The following is a 25,857-nucleotide window of genomic DNA, read 5'->3' on the forward strand; positions in this document are numbered from 1 at the left end:
AAACATTCCAAGAAGAAACGGGTCAGTGAAGCATTTTTTTGTCATTCAATGTCAAAGGCTGGGCAGTAAACCATGTGACAGGAATCCAGGAGATGGAAAAAAATCAAAGAAGTGTAAAAGAAAACAAATAAACAGCTGGAGTGGCTCTGCCCGCATAAACAAAAGTTTCGATTAGCTTAACGCTGGACTGGATCAGTCGCCTAGCTTGTATAATTATTCATCAATGGTGTTGTAATGCGCTTCCACAGAGCTTTCTGCTCTACTGCACCACACCTCAGCATTTAATCAGATGCTGAGTGACTTTAAGGAACATCTGTGCATAGTGGAGGGACGGCATTTTACGATGCTAACTAGCGAGCTAGAGCTAGCTTGGTAAGTTAGCTCTGCGCCAAGAATTCACCACAGTAGTCCTTGAGTCGCGGGGAAAACATAGGATGGCTGACTGTTTGACGTTGATGCTAGTTTGGCTAACAGCTTCGCTGAGTTCTGTGGTCAGAAGCGATTTAAGCTAATATCAGACTGGTGCGAAAACAATGTCAGTAAAAGTATTGTCACGATTGGCTGGTTGAATCAAAATCTTGTTCGAATTGTATAACCTATGCAACTCATACCCCAGGCTTCAAACTAACACATGGTTAACGGACAAGAAATCAGCCCACGTAGCCTGCATAGAAGTCAAGTAAGTGAACCAGTGCACTGTCAGAGACACAAAAAAATCATTGAAAACCGTACACACTATGTGGTTTTGTAATGGTTAAGAAAAATTATGTCAGAGCACAAAACACAGAAAAGGTCTCAGAAGAGAAAACAAACTTTTTTTTCCTCCACAGGAACTTTGTTGAGTCCAATTTGTACACACAGTGACCTTTGGATGTGACAGGCAACATGTTGGTGTGCTCATTTGCATTTTATCCGCTAATATGTGCATTCTGACTGAATCCTAATGCTCCTGTGTCGCCCATCATGCTCATTAAATGTAATTGAAGTAAGGAGTCAAGGGGTTCGCTATAGCCAAGAGCTGTCTTCACGTTCTGAAAAATGAGAGGAAAAACATTTTCCTGCCATTTTAGATATTCCGCGCCGCCTCAATTTCACACATGTAAAAGAAAGAGAACGGGGTTTGGTGTTGGGGGAGCTTGAAGTTGTAGTGTTTTATTCATCTTTATGCAAATGCGGTCATTTATGCTTGCCTTAACAAATCAAGAATCATGTATGTCAACACCTCGCGAGGAAGAAGGTGCAGATGGGGGATTACATACAAAAAACTAAACAAAAACAGACAGAGAGCAGCCCTGTGACTGTTTTGTCCACAAATCCTGACAAGGGGGAAATCATCTTATGATGCACAAAGTGTACAAAGTGCACTGTATATTATGATAGTCCGGAACAAAAGAATGCTATTGTTGCTAGCTGGATAGCTAGCTGGTGAGAGGGCTGAGGCCAATGCTGGTTCACACCCTGCTTGTCTGCACTTTCAACTTCATACTGAACTTATTTGACAAATAGTAATTCAGTTGTCACTATCAATTGTATACCCTCAATGGCTACAAGGAAATTCCTCACTGAGTTGCTACATAGCTAATGTCACAAGTATATGTTTAAAATCGATGTAACACTAATAAGTATATTCCATGTGTCTGAATATACCAGGCCATATAAAGAGGGCGATAAAATATTTGATCAATTCGGTAATACTATTCAACAATGTATGGGTTAACTTTTTAACTACAGTAAAGTCTCGTTATATCGATATCGGATATAGCGATAGTCCTGGTTATATCGATACCATTTCTATGCACGCACGGAGAAAATTACATGCAAACAGGGTCGGATATATCGATAGTCCCTGTTATATCGATATTTTTTCGGACTCCCTTGAATATCGATATAACGAGACTTTACTGTATTTTTAACTCATTTAGTGACATTTATTTAAGGCAATTGTTTTGCGGTGCTTTTATTGTATACAGTGAAACCTCTTAAATCCATTAAATCCAACAATTTACCATCAGACCTACATTTTTAGAATGCTATCATACACGATGTTATAACTAAATACTGGATGAAAAAAATACTGTAATAATCAATCCATTGATAGCGAATGTCAATTGTAGGGCACATACAGACAATCACTCATTCACTCTCATTCACACGTCCGGACAGTTTAATGTTTGGATAGAAGCGAATAGGCAGATTTTTTGAAAAGTGGAAGGAAGCTGAAATCCCTGGAGGTGGAAAAAAACACAAGCATGAGGACAACATGGAAAGCAGATATACTCCCCACACCATTTGGAGATGTATTATTTAAAATTCAGTTATGTAGTTTCACTGAAGTCCTTTTTCCAAGGTATCGCCAATCATCCATTTTCATAGCACTTATCCCGATCGGTGTCGCACGAATGAGATGGAACCTATCGCATCTGACTTTAGGCAACCTAAAAAGATCACCAGACAATAACAGGGCATGCAGAGAGATATAAAATCATCCACACTGACATACACATCAACATTGAAGGAAAACAAAAGTCAGGCCAATGAAGTACTTCCACTGTCAGTGACTTAGAGGTGTTATATTAAACAGAAAGATCGCCGTTGCCTTTCGTTGCTGGCCGTAGCTGAGTCGCGCGCTCAAGTGGCTTCAAGATGCTAGCAATAACTCAGCGGTCCAGAGAACTCAGCTATGACTTCATTATGGCGGCCATTTCTGCAGTTGGCACAGGTTAAATGCATTGAAAAACAGTCAGTCAGTCTTATCCTGAGGCAGGTTGATTAAATTTTCACTTGTTTTTGGACTTAGGGTCCGAACTTTGTCACACTAAGGATTGTGTTTGAATTTAGAAGTTTCACTGTAATCCTCAAGTATGAGAGTTTTTATCCTGCTTTCATTTTAACTCATGTGAATGAAACCAAAGGGTTGTTCCCACGTCATGCAGAGAGGTTGGGTCCTATTTGAGATCATTTTCGGACAGTTGCTCAGGCAGATGCCAATCTCGATCTAATCATGCACTTTTTAGGGAAATAATCAATGTGGTTTTCCTGCTATTCAATCAGATGGGAGCGAGGAAAGGTTTGGCCACAACCCAAGCCCGCGTGTGGCGCGCCGGGACGTTTACATGTAGCCTCGACAACCATCTAAACACACAGAAATCCACAAATCCCTTCACACGAAACTGCACGAGCAAGAAAGTCAAGATACACATCACACATTTTTCACAAAGCCTCAAGCGAGCGCTCAAGTCTCAGCGGCTCAAGAGGAGGACGTCGTTGCTGTTTGCGGTGGTCCGTCGTCTGCAATGGGCGTCGCCTCAGAGGAAGTGAACGTGTCGCTCGACTGAACGTGGCGAGGTAATCGTTCTTTCTTAAACCGTTGTCTTTATCGATCATCTTGGCGTCCGCTCCACCCGATTGAAACATGCGAGGTTCGGAAATCTTTGAAACCGGTGAGTCATTCCGTGTAGCTAGACTGACTCAACTGCTTGCTGCTTTTTGTCTTGAAGGCGATGGTACGTACAACGTTTCATTCAGACCATGAATTGATTAATGGAAGAGTTTACAGAGTCTGAGTGTGTGTGTGTGTGTTGTGTCTGTGTCTCCACATGCATGTTTGAACAGTAAATGAAAATCAAATAGGGCTACGCTGAAAATATGGTGCACGTGTGTCAATGTTTGGGACAGAATTGGTCCTTTTGTTCAACGTGTGCGGGTGTGTGCGTGGCCGTTTGTGTGGGTGTGCGCGAATGGGTGTGTGATTACGCATATGTGTATAATCCAACCCCAGCTACAAGGCGTTGGAAGCACTTGGGCTCCAGCCCATCTGATAAGCTCTCTCCAGGGTTCTCTTGCAGTCCTGCATTACTGTACTGAATACAATGTGAGGGTACTGGACCACCAGCCTCTCCACTGTCTCCTCGTTCACCTGCAATGCAAACACAGTGATGTCTCCAGTCAAATTTAAATTCATTGCCAGTTATGGAGGTTCATCAGAGACATTGTGTTAACAACAACCCTCAATTTTGAACAAACTGATGCAAATTTCCGAGACCTGAACAGTTTGTTTGGTACAGTGAGGCAATGTATGATTATAGTTTAAAAAAACACACACACAAAAAAACCCAGAAGTTTGGATTACAAATTGTGTGGAGGAAACCACTTCACAAATACAAAAAAATGTAAATAAAAAATACAATTAATTTAAAAATGCCCTCCACCCACCAAAAAGAATAGTATAATAAGAATTACAATATTAATTTGGATTAATAAAAACAATCACTTTCATTGACTTGGTTGCGATTGAGAAAAAAAAACTATTGCTTGAAATTAAATGGACATTACTTCACAGTAGTGAAGTAATGTAGGATTAATTATTTAAAACAATAATAACAATAATTACAAAAAATTATAATTATAAGAATAATAGTAAATTAGTTTTTAAATCATGATTATTACCATAGTTGAAGCTCATGCTCTCACTATCTTTAAAAAAACAAAATCTGCTCTGTTGCAGTCAGAAAATCAGGAAATGGAAGGAACACTGTGAGGAGCTGACAAAGAACAGAAGCAACGTATCCCCGAAGACCTCGAGGGGGGTTAGCCGTAACCCACCCAGAACCAACCCCTGCCCACCCGCGAAAGTCACACTTTCCAGGGGATACGATGTATAAACACTCAAACACGTGTTGCGCATATAGTCATTCGTTTGTTAGCACACAAAATGGTGGATGCATTCTCACCTAGCCAAAAGCAGCTACACTTATGGGTTTAATTAGTAATATGGAAGGATTGACTTAATCAAAACTCTTTCAAAATGGAAATGATTAACACAGTGAAGTTGTAACCTCTGTTTAATAATATTAATATTAATATTAATATTAATATTAATATTAATAGTAATATTAATATTAATGTTAATATTAATAACACATTTCATTTACATGCGCCAGCTTACACACAACCCGGAAGTAACTTAAATAGATAGAAAGCTAATGGGTTTATTTTGATCGTTCGTACCCCAACAAAGCTAGCTAGCTACTATATAGCTAATAGATAGCTAGCTACCCAGCTATATAGCTAATAGATATCTAATAGCTAGCTAGCGATATAGCTAATAGCTAGCTAGCTAGCTAGATAGCAAATAAATAAACATACAATAACAATATAATACTAATAATACTAATACTACTACTACTACTACTACTACTACTACTAATAATAATAATAATAATAATAATAATAATAATAATAATAAAAATACATTTTCTTTTCAGCACCTTTCAAAGCTCTCAAGGACACTTTACAGTCACAGACAAGCATAGATACTATAAAAAAAAAAAAAAAATACAATTACAAATAGAACACAATAAATAAAATACAATTATACATAGAAACAGGAGATAGAGTTACAAAGAAAATGCAATTTTAATAGGTGGGTTTTGAGATGGGATTTGAAGGTGGGAAGAGAATCGATGTTACGAATGTTGGGAGGAAGTGAGTTCCAGAGTTTGGGGCGCAGCAGTTGAAAGCTCTGTCCCCCATTGTGCTGAGACGGGCAAGGGGTGGAGAGAGAAAGAGGATCTATTATTATTATTTAATTAAATAATGTGTACAACTCAAAGGTGTATTGCTATTAACCTAGCTAAGTATGATTGTGAAGGAATAAACAAAATTACAGTGGTACAATGAAGAAATCACCCTCCCCCCCAAAAAAAGAACATCACTACAGTGTAGAAAACAATACAATATATAAAATGTAGAAAAATAACAAGGTTTAAGACAAACTGTTGGCATGGTCATGGTCTCGTGGCTAACGTCAGAAGCTGGATTTGGCTTTTGAGTGCCTCTAACCATAGTTCGAGGCATTAGAATGTGAGGAACACGTGCCAAAAAACCGAGCTGCATACTGTAGGTTCTGTCTCGTCTCGACAGAGCTTAGGCATCCTTTCCAAAGTCACATCCAAGCAATTTTCCGATTAAATTCCAAGCTTTTCCCAGGAACTTGCTCTATGACATCTTGACATGAAAATGCTTATGCTCGGATTGATCCTTTACAGTTTATTTATACATTCTGCCTCGCTCACTCACTTTGTCTTGTGATGAGGCAAGTTCTCGAAGTTCAAATGTCTCCTTTGCGCCAATGGTCCAATTTTTGGTCAAACCAGAACCATTTCGATTTTCAAGACGGAGGTTGTGATTTATCATGCGTCATTTGTGTGTGGAAAAAAAAGACACGTTTCAACAATGAATAATTAAAGCTTTTCTTTCCAACTTTTGGACACAGTTTTTTGTGTGTGTTAATTTTTCATTGAGCTCGTCGTCATTGATGTGGAGCCACTTGGATCCCATTCGTCACGTAGAGCAACTGTCTTTACGATGTCAATGGCGAGATGAAAAAAAAGAAACACAAGTGAGTTTTAAACCCACCCTGCCAAAGAGATTTCGTTTATTGTGACAATTGGCTAAGCCTCATTAGCAGCTCGCACGACAAAGCCCTGATTGCCTTCATAAGATCTTACACTATAGCTCTGAAAACGCTCTCCCCCCGGCTTGTTAATCAGAGCCTAATTGCAATTCAAACACATCTGAAGAATAGACACGTCAAACTGATGGGAGGCCATAACATTCATTAATGCTCATTGCAAACAAGACTCCCACAAAATGCCTCCCAATCAAAACTCTGAATGTTTTTTGACTAATTGTCGGTTACAGAGACCTTAAATGTCGATGGAAAGCATCAACTTGTTGATGAAAGCGCAATGGTGCTTGAAAACGCAAGGGTGAAAAATGTAATGATGTTACGTGCTAGTGATTGCCATTTGAAGCTCCTAAAACCAAAGCGTATGAACTTACAACTGACATCTTATAATAATTAGCGTTGGTCCATATAGGAATATGGATGTGTCTATCTCAATATTTTTTACCAATTAGAATGATTCCTCCTCTTATTATTCTGCTACAGTTGGCCACTATATTATGAAACTGTAGATCCAGTTATCAGGAAGGGGGTAGGAGAAAATACACTTTCTGCCTTACTACAGCTGTCCGGATGTAGACACTATAATTGTATTTTTAATTTTTAATGTTTCATTCCACACAGCAACTGTTAGATAAATTGAAAAAAAAAAACACAGATCTGTAAATTTTGTATATCGCTACACCCCAGTATATGGATCACACATTTCCTAACCGGATCTAAAAAAGTGTAAAAATCCTTCTTATAAAAACATAACAGTCTAAAATGAATTCAGATTTTGAAGTTAGAAAAAAAAAAACCTCTGAAGCCAGCATTTCATGGATGAATATCAATAAATGGCTGAAGGCTTGGAAGAATAATCATTTGATGTCTGGTTATTTGCGGTCCAAAGTGATTTTAATTGAGATGTGAGTCCTGGAAAATAAATAAATAAATAAACGAATAAATAAATAAATAAGAGCAGAGACGAAAGGAGCGACTCTTTTCACCAATGGATGATACAGCTTCCTGTTTGCTTTCAACATTTAGCTTGTAGCAGACATGCGCATTCCACCATGACGTCCCTGATCCACTGGAGAAAATGACGGTTTGATACAACCAAGAGGGTGTAGAAAGTGCTTAAGATTGAATGACTGTCTTTTGTTTTGTCTTTTGTTTTGTGTCACATTATTTGTTATTTCGTTTTTGTTTTGACTTAAAAATGGTGCCGCGAGAATGGCTGCCTTTACAGCAGGTCCAGTATTTTGTTTACTTCTTCCTTTCCTCTTCCTTTCATAACTTTGCTGCTATGAATTATACATTTCACAGCAGCTAATGAAGGCTAATACAATCCAATCCAAATAACTATAAAGGCTAATACAATCCAATCCAAATAACTATATAACCAAACAAATAAGTAAACAAACAAACAAACAAACAAACAAACAAATACATAATCAATGGATGCTACAGCTTCGTCCTTGCTTTCAACATTTAGCTTGTAGCAGACAAGTGTCCTTGAGAATTTTGAAAGGCGCTTAGGAATTAAATGTATTATGATTATTATTATTATTGTTATTAGACGTGCACATTCCACCATGATGTCCCGGATCCACTGCTGAAAAGGATGCTTTGATCCTCTCCTCTTTCATCTACAACTGTTTCATGTCACAAAGAGGGTACAGCAAGTGCTGGAGAATGAATAACTCTGTGTCTTTGTCTTGTCATATTATTTGTTATTTTTTTTTTTTTACTTCAACATGAATAGAGAGAATATTATTATTATTATTATTATTATATGTATGTATTTATTATAAATACATACATACATACATACATACATACATACATACATACATACATACATACATACATACATACATACATACATACATACATACATACATACATACATACATACAAATAAATAAATGCTGATTGTCACATGTGGCAGAGGCTGGACTTGCTTTGAAAATCACGACTCAGCTGATTCTTTTCAATGTTGTTACCGGGTAAAAGTGCTCTGATATTTTGTTGCTTGGCAACTTTAAGCCAAAGTAATGGGGGTCTCTGGTGCATGTCACCGACAAGGATTTTTATATTTTTTTGGCATTTTGTGTGTGTGTGTGTTTTATCCTTCTTCTGATGCCGTACTGTACAGTCCTTCAAAAGCCGCTGCCCAGTCTGTCGGAAAGACACATGATATAGCAGATCCCTACTCAAGCATCTGGGAGCATAGCCACAACTATCTGGAGCGAAGCCTATACTTAGGATACCCTCCCTCTCCGCCACCCCAACCACTATTTTAACTTCAAAGATGCAGCACGTAGATCCGAGCGCGGCGTAATGCGTACTGAGGGCTAATGCGACGTTGTCAAGAGTTTACAAGAGAATGATGGAACAAAGGGACTTGTCAAGGCCTGCTATTCGAAAATGGCACCTCCATCATCTTCTTTTCAAGATGACGGGCGCCTCTTTTGTGATATGACCTCGGAGGCATAAGCAATCTTGTTATCTCGTAGTGTGGAGTCACTATATAATACCCAAATAAAATCTAGATTGACAAAAAAAAGCCGAATGTTGCCCGGATGGTTAGTCGCTGTCATATTTGTTGTCAAGCTGACTTTACATTCCAGGGCGAAAAAAAGAACAAAAAAAGAACATGGCTGTCAATATAATCGATAATCGGATCTACAAACACAAATTTGCATCTCCCGGTGCGCCAAACAATGGAAATGAGGGTTTAGGAAATAGGAGAGCGAGGAATTATGTATCCCCCAGAAGAAGAAAAGTGCTTTTTCAATTTCAATTCCCCCCCTTCCCTTTTTTTTCTTTGTATTTCTCTGCGTCTGAATTGGATCTAAGTACTACAAAAAAAAAACATTGAGCGGTTCGAAATGCTTATTTTTTTATGGGAACCAAAAAATAAACACATATATAATAAAAACAGCTGTGCATTCGCTATTCATATGGATACTTTAACTTGATTATTGCCCCCTTGGTGCAAAATTGGCTTTTTTTTTGAGTGGGGCTGAAGAGGGGCGAGGGGGGTTACGATCTTGTTAGTGGGGGCACATTGTCCTCTGCAGCAAATAAAGAAGTTGTCCTCCTTTGCATACCACACGTACTCAGAGCCACTTTGTTGTGTATGAAAATGAAAATTACAACGGCCACTGGGATGCGGGGTAGGTTAAAAGGTCACCTAGTACGTCGAGACCACACGCAGGGATCACAGTTTGACTGCTACAGCGCCGTCGAAGCCTTTGCTTTTTTTGTGTCACATGACTGGCGATGTCACCGCAACATCCGATAAGCAAACTCCCAGCAACTGATGCCAAATGACTCTGGTTCTTATTTCCTCATTGATCATACTTTTATTTGTTTCAGTTGATCCTCCTGGACCGCCAGACAGAAACTGCTTGCCCTGGGCAAATAAAGAGAGACGAATACCACCCGGGGGCCTCTGCCAACTTCAATGTAGAGAGTGCATTAGTTAAGCAGTAAATGCATTTGGGGGTAAATGTTTAAGAAGGCGGTTGAGACAGCAGATTGTGCATTAAGTCGTTGTTGCCCATCTGCCTTTAAGCGGGTCCGATTTATTTATGGCTTTCTTTCAACTGCTGAGTGGAAGAAAAACCCAATTGAAAACTTTCCAAATTAGTGACTGGACAAATGTTTTTTTAACTCATTCACTGCCCTTCACAAATATATTTGGGCATTGAAAATACTATTATTATATTCTCGGGAGTCGGAAAAAATATCGATATAACCGGACTATCGATATATCCGATCCTGCGGCATGTAAATTTTCTCCTTACGTTCATAGAAACAGTATCGTAATAAGCAGTACTATCGATATAACCGATATCGATATAACAAGACTTTATTGCATGACATAGAGCGCCATTCAATAATTTGTTCATGTTTTGTTGTGTTTTCATGCTTGGTGCTGATAAAGCGGTGGCCAGACCTCTGGCAATGTTTTTCCCTTTCACAAGGAGGCAGCATTTCCCTATTTTCCATGGTAGCAATTTGTTCCAGCTTCAGCTGTTGTTGAAAGCAATATATATATAACCAATATGTATAGATTGCATTGTATTTTGTACAGCCTCCCCAATTTCAAGCTTAAATATAGGAATTATTATTTTTTTTTGACGAAAGAAGAGAGTCTACGGTTTCTTACACTGGATTGAATGTATATGTAGTCCTAAAACTCAATAATCTCTGGGTGTGTGAATTCAAGTGACAATGACAAAAACGCTGGAACTGGAGTGAACATATTTTTGCATGTCTGGCAGTGAATGAGTTAAAGTGACATTGAGAGTTTTGAAAGGCGCTTAGAGATCAAATGTATTATTATTATTATTATTATTATTATTATAAGGGAAAAGGGGGCGGATGGAAAACGGACCAAATTGGATTAATTAATAATCCAGGTTGAGTTGTCGTGGGGCCACTTTGGAAGAATCAAAATTTGGATTCGGTCTTCCAAAGCTGAGCGACTTCACATCCATCCATCCATCCATCCATCCATCCATCCATCCATCCATCCATCCATCCATCCATCCATCTGCCGCTTATCTGAGGTCGACTCGCAGGAGCAGCATCTTCAATAAGGAAGCCCAGACTCAGCCTAGCCACTTCTTCCAGAGCTTCCTGGCGGATCCCGAGGCGTTCCCAGGCCAGCTGGGTGCTCACCCTATCTCTAAGAGAGAGCCCGGACACTCTACGGAGCAAACTCATTTCGGCCGCGTGTATTTCATCTTGTCTCATTCTTTCGGTCACGACCCGTAGCTCGTGACCATAGATGAGGGATTGGGACGGAGATCGGCCAGTAAATTGAGAGGTTCGCCTTTTGGCTCAGTTCCTTCTTCACCACAACGACCGTGAAAGCGCTTGTTTAAAAAAAATTAAAAAACTGGTCAGCTGCTCGAGACAACCGGCGTCTGGGACCACTCAACGCACACAGCCCTGCACTCTATCAGACGGCGGCCGAACCACAAAGCGTCAACAGAGGCTTTTCAGCTGAACAGGGTACAAGAAAAAGGTTCTGGAGCACACAGGTTCGTAAAACTACTCTCGTGTCACATGTAACAATGGTAACAAAAGGAACGTGGCTAAGGAAAGGTCCGATGTCCCCCCAAAAAATAAAAAGACAGTCTCTTTCCCAGAGTGTCTGGAAATTTGCTGCAGTATTCTGCCTTTCACACAATAAAAGCCAATAAAAAGTTATATGTTCCCACAGCGACACTGCTTCTAGCAAACGAATGTGCAAAGACAGCAGCTTTTATTGTGAAGTAGAAGTGTTTATTATCATTAATTAAAAAAAATAAAGCTTGTTTTCAAAGACACAAAGGCAACGAAATTCGCTCGTGTCAACATTGCTGCACTTTTCGTGAAATAAAGACAAATTCTTTTTGCCATGTGCGGGCGCATGATGTCATGTAGGACAAAGATGAGGTCGCAATACGTCCATTTGGCTTCTATTAACCAAAAACCAAGCATCTGATTGCTGTCACATCCTATTTATGCATGTACATGTGGACATTGGGTTTGTTTTGACCGAGACTTATTTCAACTGAGTTCAACATTTCATAACAAAATTGGGCTCAAGATGATGCTATAATCCATATGGACATACTCAATTGCTGTAGAAAAGTACAACCAAGTGTTTAAGATGTACGTTCACGGCAATATTTGAAACACTGCAACAGAATGTGACCACACCACATGCTGTTTATGTATTTATTTTATTTTTTGTGGTTGGCACTAAGTCATAACCAGCCTGTTGAAATCCATAAACTAAGACTGAAACCAAGGGGAAACAAATACATAAACAAACAAACAAACAAATAAATAAAAAAACACACAAATACATAAATGAATTAAAAAATTAATAAATACACAAAAAATAAACACACAAATGAAAAACTAAATGACCAAACAAACAAACAAAATCAAATGAATGAATTAATAAATATACAAAAATAAACACACAGATAAATAAATAAACAAATACACATATAAACAAACAAATACATAATACAATACATAAACAAATAAACACACACCAAAATAAATGAATGAATAAATTAATAAATACACAAAAAATAAACACACAGATAAATGATAAACAAACAAATACTCAATTGAATGAATTAAGAAACACACAAAAATAAACACACAAATACATAACAACATTAAAATAAATACAAAATAAACATAAAAAATAAATAAATACACAAATAAATAAACACACATAAATAATGGATAAATACATAAATACATAAATAAACAAATAAACAAATAAAAAGATAAATGAACACTTGTATAAAATAGATGGATGAATGAATGAAAGAATAGATAAATAAACAAATAAAAAAATAAAAAAAATAAAAAAATAAATGAATGAATGAGCACATGAATAAAACAGATGCATGAATGAAAGAATAAATAAAAATAAATAAATAAATAAATAAATAAATAAATAAATAAATACATGTGACATCCACAAAGGCTTCTTGAAGTTGGAAACAAATGCATTTTTTTCCGTATTTTTTTTAACACGAAAGAACTACTGTTTAATTTTTACCTCGAAGGCCTGGCTAGTTCTCGGGAGTAAATAAAGAACAATGACAAATCGAACCCCTAGGCCGGCCGGCTCTTCTAAAGAGATTCCATGATAAAAAATTCATGGTCTCTCCTTTGAAGGAGGAGAGCTGTGATTAGATTGGACTAGTCAAAGTTAAAACAAGGTGGGCAGCAATCATTATTGTGTCAATATTTTGATGAGTCTTCCTGATGAATGCGAGATGACCAAAAGTGGGGGAAAAAAGCTAATTCCCACTCATGTTCAGAGAATTTTCTCTTCTGAGTGGGTTAACCCCTTCCCCAACAGTTTATTTGTGTTCTATATGGTATCATTGATGCTGGCTATGAAAACAGTTTGTAAATCTTGCCCAGTTTGTTCAGTCTAACAATTAGTTTCTACCGAATACAGAGTCACTAATCCTTTTATCAATAAAAAAGACTGAAGAATTCAAATGGACTCAGTTCTGATGGATTTTCATCAATCCTTATTCCAGGATTTCCTGTGAAATGATACCTCCTCTGACAACCCCACACTTCCTCCTGTCAGATGAACTGGCAGAGTTATCAGAAGTATCGATGAGAAGCTTTCTTCAGCCGTCATCTGTACTTCTTTGAAGGTGTCGGACGTTTCGCTTCTTATCCAAGTAACTCAGTCAGCAAACTAAAGTCTTACTGGTAGTTTAGGCCCTATATATATATCCCTACTGTCCAGACATGGCGGTGCCGGACCCTGCTCTCAGGTTGGGTGGAGCAGAGGACTACTGCCTGCCACTCCACTGATTGTTCCTATTGTCCTGACTAACGACTGGCCTGAATGCCCCACTTCCACTGGTATAACCTCATCAGTATTCCTAATCCTGTTTTGCCTAAGTAGGCTGTTGTACGAACGATCCAAATTGAACCTCACCCCGCCATATCATTTTAAAGAAGGATTCAGCTGTTTTATGAAAATCGCTTCTTTTACTCCCATTTCAAACCATCTATGTTCTTTCGCTAAGATTTTAACCTCTTTGTCGTCAAATGAGTGGTTGTTTGCCACATTGTTTTGCCTCGAGACAGCCATTCATAATGCAAGGAATCAAACCAAGTTGCTAGCCTGAAAAGTTTGTTTAAGCCCCACCTCCCTGGATGTATGAAATATGTACGGACACTGTTTCAAGATGGAGGGGGTGACTAGTATGGCCACCATCTAAATTCATCACCGACGCAGCAGGACATGACATTTGTCATCTACGATTATCTAAAGGGAGGCAAACTTCCGTTCTTATCCAGATTCAAATTAGGATTGGCAAGAATCCCAACCACACTGAGCCTTCGTCTCCTTTCTGGCCATGACTCCTTGAGATTACGTTGGCCTCCGTGGAGATGAGTATACAGCCATGGATGAGGAAGAAAATGAGGTGACCGTGATGGAAAAATCTTAATTGAATGTATAAATAATGTGGGCAGAACACCAACATCCCAACAACCTTGAATTGTCCTTGAATAAACCGACAGTAGAAATGCGGGTGAGCGTGCGGGTCAGAAGAGATTCTGAACGTTATCTTTTGAAGGGCAATTCTGAGCTTCCCCACGTTTCACTTTATTTCACCGTGCTCGCGCTTGCCCTTTTTGAAACAAGACGAGCGGATGATCATGAGGAGGCTTCAGTTAAGACCCACAATCAATACGGCTGCTCTGCGCGGGATGAAACCCGAAGATTACGCTAGAAATCATAAATGGCAAATGACGCCGTCACACTGTGAAGATGGTGATCTTTTTTTTTTTGCTTCTAATGCCTTTCGAAAAAGCGGAGAGCCCATCTTCCAAACTCACTACCTTTACTCTAATTCCCTCCATTTCAAAAGCCTAATACTCGGCACCCCCTGTCTCACCCCCCCTGCTGTTCACAATAACAACACCCATCAAAGAAAGTTTGGCCGAAGTCTCATTTCCTAAACGAGAGTTGAAATGGCTTCTAACTCTCCGCCATGTTTCATCTTTGTTTTCCTCACAGCAAACCTCCAGGCCCTGAACAATTAGGCCCTTGTTTATGTCTGCAAATTGCTATGCCGCGCCTATCTGTGCGGAGTCCCCGGCAGCTGGATGCTCCACTGGAACAACCATATTGATTGGGATGTCTGCTCTTTTAACAAGGTCTGTCTGGTTTCCCCATCTGGGAAAGAAAAGCAGAGGGTAGATGTGCGCATACCTGTTTCCCAAAACACTGCTCCGCCTCCTTACAGGTAATGGAGACATACTTCTAAAGTGCTGACGCAAAACACTACTGTCTTTTCTGGATTATAAATCACAGCCAGGTGGGAGGAGGTGGAATTTATCCTCTAATGAAACCTATGTGTGACATTACCGTATTGGCCTGAATATAAGAAGGCCCATATTATAAGACTGTTTCGTGACTCAAGTTTTTTAAAAAAAAAGTTTTGAACATTGAATTACCCTATTTTCCGGTGTATAAGCAGTGTCTAAAATAACGCCTGCTCGGGCGGGGCGTGCAACGTTTACGTTGGCCGTACAACATTTCCGCCCAGGTAACCGACAACTTTTTCAAGGAAAAAAAATAGATGTTTTTTTTTTCAAATCAAACGTTTGCTTTATTCTGATATCAAGATCTTCCTTCAGTTGGGAAATTTCGGAATTTCGGTTCGTTTGCCAATTTGGATACTCGTCAGCCAATCAGAAGCCTGTATTCGTGCTTCCGGACTTTGCCCATAGCCCCAGAAGAAAGATTCAAAATAAACTAACAACATTTATGACGAAACAAAACGTAAAAGTACATAAAAAGCATCGTGGAAAGAGGTGTTCACGTGGCTTGTAGCAGACGACGCAACACAAACATTGCATTGTGCAACCTGCCGAACAGTGCATGGACAAATGACAACTGGAGCTAAATCAGCAGCAAGGGATATGTACGATCAATTAAGCAAGGGAGCATTTGTGGTAGGTACATTTTAAAGTGTTGTTCTGTTATATATTCTGATTATCAATCCTTAATACTTTGCAACAATGTTTTTTTTTTGCGATTAGTCGTCTTATTATATTGTTTCAAGTTGTGAAAAAAGGGTCAGGTTACTTTATGGCTGGGCAGGCAACTTTTCAGAGTTGTCTGCCCTGGTGTCCGCTAACTTCATGAGTTTGAGTCGTCATGAGTGTCAGACACTGGTATAAGTTGCACTGGAATACACCCCCAATGAATGGTGTATTTTCAAACTTTTTCCATATATAAGTCGCGCTGGACTGCAGGCATACCTTTAAAGAATGAAAAATGTTTTCCAAATATAATCCATAAATATATAAAAGTTTTCCATATATAAGGATCACCACATTATTAGGCGCTCCAGTAAATTCTGGGGTTACGCACGACTTCCTCTACAGGGGGAAATAGAGTCATTTTGACGTTCATTGGACGCTCGTTTGGCAATTTGCATACACAGCACCGACAGCCAATCAGAAGCCTGCTTCGGACTACACCCTGACTGAAAAGTGTTCTTGAGAGTTTTGAAAGCCGGTTAGAAAGAGGAGTCCACGTGGCCTGTAGCGGTTTGCTTGTAGCTTTTGCTTTATTGAATACAACAATAGTTTGATTTGACAAAAAAAAAAAAAAACTTTTTTTTTTCTTGGGCCGAGACGTTTTGAAAGTTGTACGCCGGAAGTAAAAGTTGTATGACCGGGCCACTGGGCAGACGCTATTTCAAACACTGCTTTTGGGCGCGCCTTATACACTGGGAAATACATTATTGTATTTATAAGGTGCACCCAAGAGAAGACATTGATGACATTTAATGTGGTGTGTCTTATATTTGTAGAACTTTTAACTACCGGTATTCATATTTTTTATTTGGAAATCTTTTTTTATTCATTTAAGGTGCATCTGATAGTCCGGTGCGCCTTATATATGGACAAAGTTTTAAAATACACAATTTTCTGGGCGGTGCGCCTTATATTCCGGTGTGCCTTATACACTAGAAAATACGGCACTTCATCACTACAAAACCCATCTGTTTAAAATTGCATTCATGGTTTTTTTAATTGTAAAGTGTCCTTAAGTGTTCAGAAAGGCGCTTGCGAATGAAATGAATTATTATTATTATTATTATTATTATTATTATTATTATTATTGTTATTAATATTACTTCACATATAAGGTACACCGGCGTATAAGGCGCAGGGTCATCTTTTGAAGAAAATCAAGGCTTTTGGGTGCGCCTTACACACCGGAAAATACCGTAATTTTTATACAGAAAACAATAACAGTACATCTAAAACAAATGATTTCAAAAAATATTTGCTCAGAAAACAGATCTTGCATGATCTCTCCAGCATCAGGTTTTCATAATAACAATGATTATATGTTATACATTTAGCAATATATATTAATTCAATGTTATCCTGAGAAAAGAGGTGTACGTATTTTATTTCTAAATTATTGTACAATCTGTATTCAATCTGTAATGCTCAAATAAAAAAATCTAAATATTTCAAAAACCTGATATGCTAGAAAAAATTTAAAATCAATTTCAGAAATAGATTTCAGGACATCTAAATATATTTCTGCCTTCCGCTGTTTCCCTAAGAATCACCCTCGTTCAGCCAAAAAGTTATTTTGCCTCATTCAAATCTGAATGTCTGAACATTGAAATTATGTAAACTAAAGTGCAATCATTTTGGTAAATGAATGGCTTCCGGTTTTTGAAACGTGAATAAACCAATCGATTGTGATAAAACAGCAAAATTGCAAGAATTGCATTCATCATTAAAGTAAAGTTCTTGGAAGCAGCCGTTCTGAGGACCACGGAGAGCTCAGAATCTGAACATTTTTAAGGTGATCTTTGACGTACTTTCCCTCCATTTCTGTCTTTCCCCTTTGCCACCTCATTTGACTTTCGAGCTGCCTCCTTCATCACCCCCATTAAAGTGACAACTCATCGTCCCCTCTCCCCGGTGGTCCCGTACACTAGTCAGTGTCATTAGTTTACTAGTCCACATTCATGCTGACACCAGCGAGTTTACCTCCCTTCTGTTTTTTCAACATGGTCTAACCGTTTGTTTTCACTTTAATGAAGTAGTGGAAAAGAGGGGGCAAGGGGGGTATCGACGAGGGAGACTGTTAAAAGACGGAGAGGGAACAGAGGAGCTAAAGTTGACACGCCAAACGTAAGGGAGGAGACGAAGCGGACAGCGGAGGGAAAGAAGATGATATGGGGAAAGAAAATAGGTACAGGACATACACGCGCAAGCTGCAAAAACATTTCGAAAGAAAACATTCCACTGAGGCTCAATGAGATCAAAATCCCCAAAGTGATACATCATCAGACAATGAAGGCTCCAAATGTTCCCAGGATAGTCTGGAAGACAAAACTAGAACTCATATCCCGTATTTCCCGTACTATAAGGCACACCTAAAATCATTCCATTTTCTCAAGTGCACTTTATAATCCGATGTGATAATTATATGTAATAATGTGATTTCTTGAACGTCGTATTTTAAATGTTTCGGTGATTGATTTGCCTTACACGCGAGGGGAATTAGCCAGAACAGAGGACAAAGCAAGAGCTGTTAACAATTAAAATCAGCCATTTGTGGGGCGTACCGTATTTTCCGGTGTATAAGGCGCACCCAAAAGCCTTGATTTTCTTCAAAAGATGACTTTGCACCTTATACGTAGGTGCGGCTTATATGTGAAGTAATATTGAACCATAACAGATCTCGCAACTACTATCAGCAGCCACCGACTCCATTTCCCCCTGTAGAGGAAGTCGTGCGTAACCCCAAAATTTACTGTAGTGCCTAATAATGCGGTGATCCTTATATTTGGACAACTTTTATATATTTATGGAATATATTTGGAACACATTTTTCATTCATTGAAGGTGCACCTTGTAGTCCACCTTGTATATGGAACAAGTTTGAAAATACACCATTCATTGGGGATGCGCCTTACACCAGTGTCTGAAAGTCATGACAAAAAAATAGAGGACAACAGGGCAGACAACTCTGAAAAGTTGCTGCCCAGCTATAAAGTTGCGTGCCCCATTTTTCACTTTCACTTGAAACACAATAATAAGACGACTAATCGCAAAAACAGTTGTGCGTAACTCCGGCCTCTACTGTAGCGCATTATAATACGGTGTGCCCTATACTTGGACAACTTTTATAGATTTATATATTATATTTGGAAAACCTTTTGCATTCATTGAATGTGCGCCTTACATAAAATTTGCAAATGTCCCCATTGTGGGACGATGAAAGGCTTTCTGATTCTGATACACCATTCATAAGGGATGCACATTATACTCCCGTGTGCCTTATACAATGGAAAATAAAGTACCCTTTGGAAGTCACACAATACCAGTGATTCCTTTTCGGACTAAAGTGAACTCTCTTTTGATGACGTTGGTCCAATTTAGCACAAAGACTTTAAAAAAAAATATGAGAAGACCATTTTTCAGATGCCGTGATATAGTTTGATATATTTCTGTAGCACACGCCTGGAGACAAATATAACTCCCTCTGTGGATCTGAGGAGTGCAATGACACCATTTTATCGGATCGACCTGCACTTAATGTGACTTTGAGGAAAATCAACTGACCCTACGTGGATGTGTGTCAGCGTGTCTGGACATTGGTCAGCTCTGTCAGAGCCAAAAGAGTCATTTATATTTATTCTAATTTGCCATGATATTGTCTCATAGTGTTTGAAGTTGAGATAGATAGCCAGATAGCCGGCCGGATGGACGGATGGAGGGAGGGTCGGTCGGTCGCAGGGAGGGAGGGGAGGGCTGAGAGAGATATAGAGATATATATATATATATATATATATATATATATATATATATATAGATATATATATATATATATATATATATAGATATATATATATATAGATAGATAGATAGAGAGAGAGAGAGAGAGAGAGAGAGAGAGATAGAGAGACAGAGATAGATAGATAGATAGATAGATAGATAGATAGATAGATAGATAGATAGATAGATAGATAGATAGATAGATAGATAGATAGATAGATAGATAGATAGATAGATAGATACAAAAGACCAAACATTTAACTCGACTCGCTGACATATGCTGCGCTGCTAAGCAAAGAGAGAAAAAAAAAGACAAATCAGTTTTCCAGTACATTCTTCGGCTTTTTGTCAAGTCTTTTAGTTGAATGACATCAAAAAAAGACTGGGACCAATTTACAGCTGCGTGTCGACAAAATTAATTTATTTGATTCCTTTCGGGTGGATCAATGGCCGCCTTGTCAGTGCCTGGTGCTTGGGGGCCCTGCTGTAATCATCGGAGGCGGACCGAGCACGACATGTGCAGAAGCCTGAGGTGTGGGTCGGGGGGGTGGGGGATGCACTGTGATTTCAATGCTCCATTATGAGCTCTGCTCACAGCAAATAACACAAATTCCTCACACGGTCACGCGCTGAAAATGTTACATTTGCACGTGGTGCAAAACAAAACAAAAAAGTAAATCATGTCGATTAGCGTGGGGGATAATGGGAGGGGGGGGGGCAAAAAACATCAGAGGCGCACACGGCGCTACATTGACTCCGTATATGGTCAGCTACTGCGAGGAACAAGATGAATTAGGTACATATTCTGACAATCAAATAGACGTGTGGCTTGTGCTAGGTCAGAGCTGAAGGGGTGGGATGGGGCATTTTTCATGTGACTCCACACAATTCCGACTGCCTGGCAGCAAAACATATAAAGTACGGAAGCACGTTTGGAAATCGATCCTTCACGCCGCTCCACGCGAAGGGCGCCAGCTGGATCCTGTTAGCAGTTCCTAAATGAATTCTACACTGCAGAGGTCCTGTGACATTCAGCTGGTGCATTAAAATTCTCGGCCGTATGACAATTGCAAACAAATTTCGGGGAGGGGGGGCTTCTAGGTCAAGGCGAGGAGGCTGACTTGGCTTGTCGGCACTGCGGCGTCAAGGTTATCGCAAGATTGTATTTGTCTAAGACCGACAGGGCCCACTCCAAAAGGCTACTCCACTTAAGATAGGAAGGCGGAGTAGGGGGGGGGGGGGGTTATGGGGGCTACAAAAAATACAGTGAGACTGCAGGGGCCACACAAAATCTGCTAACAGTAGACTAACTTGTCGATGTAATGCTGAGTTTGTTTTAGAGACTTTGTTCCAATCCAAGCCATTTTTTAGGGTGTGGGGCATTTATTTATCTTATATCCTTGCAGCATATACTTCCTGACAGGAAACCTCGCAAAGATAAACGTTAGCTTTGGATCGTTTGCAACATTTCCCAAACAGTGTCAACAAGAAATAATTATCTGCCTGGCTAGTCTGCGACAAGTAGTGTTAAGTGTTTATAACAAATTATTTTTACTGTACAAACAACTTATGGTCGGTAGGCGGGCTGATATTTTTGAAGGTCTCTGAACGCTATGTCAATTTCAACTGTAATGGCAGTCAGATAAATATCGAGGAACCTCGTCAAGTACGTCGAGCTAAACTAACGCACGTTGCCCAAAGCTGTTCGCCGGAAGATTAAATAGAATCATCTGTGTAAGCTCTCAGTTGTACAGGAGTGGTCCATCGATGAAAAGGTTTCTTCAGCCGTCATCTGTACTTCTTTGAAGGTGTCGGACGTTTCGCTTCTTATCTTTAGTTTGCTGACAAAGTTTCTTGGATAAAAAGCGAAACGTCCGACACCTTCAAAGAAGTACAGATGACGGCTGAAGAAACCTTTTCATCGATAAAAAGAATCATGTACAATCATATCTGCACCGTATGGACATACAGCGATACCTCAGCTTACGTACTTAATTGGTTCCCAGAAAGTGTCTGTAAGGCGAAAGGTGTGTCTTCCAAACATTAATTTCCCATAGGAAACCATTAAAAATCAGAATAATCTATTTCCAGGTCCCTATAAAACATAATTTTCTACTACATAAGCCTTAAAACTACACAAAATATACATTATTTTATATATAATAAATGTGCTATTGTATAGTAATGAAAGAATTAAACTGCACTGTATAATAAAGTGGCTTTATTTACCTTTGTGATGGGCGTTGATGTAGTTGCCTCTTGATGATATCTGAGTGAAGTTGCCATGCTGTCTCGGTGATAACATCCTCACTCACATGGTCCCCCGCGAGCTGCTTTTCATTAATCCAAATCAACAGAAGTTTTTCAACCTCTTCTATTGCCTGAGACCGTTGCTTGGATTGGATTGGATTTGCCTTTATTAGTCTCGCAGTGGAGAAATTTACATTTCACAGCAGCAAAGTTATGAAAGGAATGAAATTGCAAAAACAAAATACAGGAGCTGCTGGAAAGGCAGCCACTCTCGCGGCGCTGTCTTGAAGTTAAAAGAACAAAAAAACACAAAATAACAAATAACACACAACACAAAGACAGAGAGTCATTAATTCTGAAGCACTTTCTGTACCCTCTTTGTTACACAACGCAGTTCCAGCGGAAAGAGGAGAGGATCAAAAAATCTCTTCACCAGTAGATCAGGGACATCATGGTGGAATGTGCATGTCGACTACAAGCTCAATGTTGAAAGAAAACACACAGCTGTAGCATCCATTGATGAAAAGATTGTCTCACATCTCCTGTCCCATGTGAATCCGCTTCAATTCCAAGCCGTTCCACATAGGCATCGGCGCTTTGCGCTGACACTCCTTCTTATCGCGAAACTGGGAGTTTTGGCTCTCTAATAGTGAGATGTGAGCATTGTTTTCAAATTCGGGAGTGTCCCAACCGTTCGGGAGACTTCACTTGTATGAATGGAAATCTATCGACATTTTTGAAGAAGTGTTTGAAAGCAAAGCTGTGCTACCCGGCCGCTCCCCCTCATTCATGTTTAATCATGAGCTGTAACATCAGAGCTTGCAGGAAATCTGAATTTTACTGGAGGGAAAAGTGCTGGCATCACCAGCTGACTATTTATGCATCTACCGCAGGGGCTGTAAAGAGCAAAGAAATAGAATGCCCGCATGCGGCCCAGCCTCACTTATTTTAAGCAATGGTGAGTTTAATCAGTACAGGGAGTGGGGTGAGGAAGCAAATTGATTTGTCAACATGAATAAAAAAAACAGTGGCTGAGATAAATGCGTCACGTAATTTGCACAAGACTTTCATTCCATGAGAGCCTTCTGGGATGGAAAGCAAAGGCGGCAAGCTTCTGAGTTTTTGTCCATTTTTTATATTTTATTTTTTCCTGGAAGGAAATTAAGCGCAGAGATGAGATTAGTAAACCTCGCCATCCGATTGGACGTCTCTCTGTGGCGATCAACCGATAAACTGAGCAACGTCTTCCCACGGACATTTTGTACAAAATTCTTTCAAAATAATGCGAACGAGCTGTTCTCAAACGAAGGTCACCGCGTGTGCACTCTCAATATTTGGGCGTGATCAGAACATGACGACGACATAAGAAAATATGCAAGGTCAGTTTTTTTTTTTTACCGTCATCAAAACAAAATTAGATTTAGATCATGTTTCTAGGTGAAACTTGTGGCATGTACCTGGTGGCGGTGGCAGGCAGGAGGAAGGAGCAGGATGTATTTGCCAAATTGTCTTAAGAAAGGGGCGAAATATCAACCAACATGTCCAAAAAGGTCCAAAGTAGCAAACAAAACCATGAGTACATGTCCTGAGAGGGTTGTGCGCTCACTAAGCGCGATTCTTATCAGAATCAGAATCAGAATCATCTTTAATGCCAAGTATGTAGAACACACAAGGAATTTGTTTCCGGTAGAACACGCTGCACTAGTATCGTCGTCAAAAAAACTGCTAAGTGGCACTATACAGTTCCATTTTGGCTACTGTTGAAAGAGTTCAAAGCGTTCAAAGAGTTAATGGCTTGGGGGAAGAAGCTGTTTAAATGTCTGCTGGATTTGGTGCGTTATATCTGTGATCCTAAAAAAATATTGCCTGGAAACGAATATTAAATCAGGCAAATGTTGTTATTTGCAATTAAGATTCAGCTTTTTGTTACAAGCTCAAGAAGGGCGGTTGAAGGGAACCCTTGAAGGCCAAATGAGGATGACGGAAAATGAAGGGATGAGAGTTGGAGTTGAAGGCAATGGCAAAGCGTATTTGCTGAGAAAATCTCAGGCTCCCTCCTCGCTGGGACTTTGGCTCTCACCTCTTTACCTCGGTCTCTAACTCTTAACGGTCTGGGTGACCTCGCTCTAACAACAAGCCATTTCTGTTTATTTGTTTGCCAACCGGAGCGGACAGCAGCCTGGCCTTCTCTCTCTCTCTCTTTCCCTCAAACTTTTCACTAAAGCCTTCCTTCAATATACCGCAAACGTCCTACGCAAGTGTACTGATCTGTTCCCACACGGGGTCAGACCTCATCAGTATTAAGAGGCGTAGTGCTAATGCTAAACTGGATTTTAGGAAGCTAAACTGGCTCAGAGGAGCAATTGCGCACTTAATTCAACTGATAATTCGGAGACGGTCTTGGGTTTGACCTTGGAAACTGTCAAACTCTTCTGGCTGCGCCATCCACACTCCATTACGACGCTAATAGCAGCAATTACCGTTTTGCTTAGCCGTGTCATCCCCATATTCCCCCTGTGAGCAATGGGAGCGCAATCGTTTATCTTTCCATCCTCCGGGCTACACTATGAGTACCAAGGGAAGGGAAACGCGCAGGTAAATAAGCGTTGGGGGGTATGCGCACTAGTATGCTAAGCTCTGAAAGAAACAAGGAGACATTGTGATTCAGCCGAAGATGTAGGTCATTTCAGAACACATTTTTTTTTGTTTTATGAGCATGACTGCAGATATCGATCGTCGGGTCACGCAGTTGGCCAAGCAGGCGGGAAGGTAAATGAAAATGGAATCAAAGTAATCACCGACGATGTAATGCAGTTAGTCTTTATTACCCCGAGATAAATATGATAGATACACATTCCCGTATGCAATCATGGGAACTGAGCACGGCGCTTCAAACGCCGAGACCTTACACGCCGGGTCACTGTCAGACACTCACATGTTTCATTTTACGATGAAATAAAGAGATAAATACGGTGCGTGGAGATGCTTTAGTTTCGCTTCACGATCACGGGGCGGATGGGTTTATCATGGAAATCCGCAGGGTCAAGCTGAAACCTTTGCCACGGTGAGCACTGGTTGGTATTATAACGAAGGAATAAAAATGATGAGTTGCCAACGTGATGGAGAAGGAGCCCTTTGGAAGTCGATTCCTCGCTCTCCCACATTTTTCCTCTGCAACTTCTGCTAACTCGACCCGAAAACAGCTCAGAAAACAAATGGTTACACCTAAACCAGAAAAAAGTCATGCTAAGATATCCATTCATCAATCCATTCAACTAGCTACCAACCTAATCTATCCATCCATGCATCCATCCACCCACCAACCGAATCCATCCATCAATCCATCCAACCAAATCCATGCATCCATCCATGCATTCATCCATCCATCCTGCCACCAACCAAATCCATCCATTGATCCATCTATCCAACCAAATACATCCATTGATCCATCCATCCAACCAAATCCATCCATCCATGCATCCATCCACCTACCTAATCCATCCATTGATTCATCCATCCAATCAAATCCAGTCATCGATCCATCCATCCATGCATCCATCCAACAAAATCCATCCATCCAGCCAGCCAACAACCACATCCATCCATCCCCATCTATCCATTGATCCATCCATCCAGCCAACAACCAAATCCATCCATCCATCCATCCATCCATCCACCCATCCAACCAAATCCATCCATCCATCAAACCATTTTTGGACTGCTTTATCCTCACAAGGGTCACGGGAGATACTGGAGCCTATCCAGAAAAA

General features: G+C 39.8%; 1 protein-coding gene across 1 annotated transcript in view; it reads right to left on the reverse strand.

Moving 5' to 3' along the window:
* Window positions 1–1,136: 1,136 nt before the first annotated feature.
* Window positions 1,137–25,857, reverse strand: part of fbxl17 (F-box and leucine rich repeat protein 17) — a 268,437-nt gene continuing 243,716 nt past the window's right edge. Inside the window, exon 11 of the mRNA XM_088993877.1 lies at window positions 1,137–3,916. Within this exon, the coding sequence (XP_088850003.1) occupies window positions 3,779–3,916 (138 nt within the window). The 3' untranslated portion in view covers window positions 1,137–3,778. The remainder of the gene's footprint in view (window positions 3,917–25,857) is intronic.

The sequence above is a fragment of the Hippocampus bargibanti genome, linkage group LG04, assembly GCF_051943395.1.
Source record: "Hippocampus bargibanti isolate YZ-2025 linkage group LG04, ASM5194339v1, whole genome shotgun sequence".
Lineage (NCBI taxonomy): Eukaryota > Metazoa > Chordata > Actinopteri > Syngnathiformes > Syngnathidae > Hippocampus > Hippocampus bargibanti.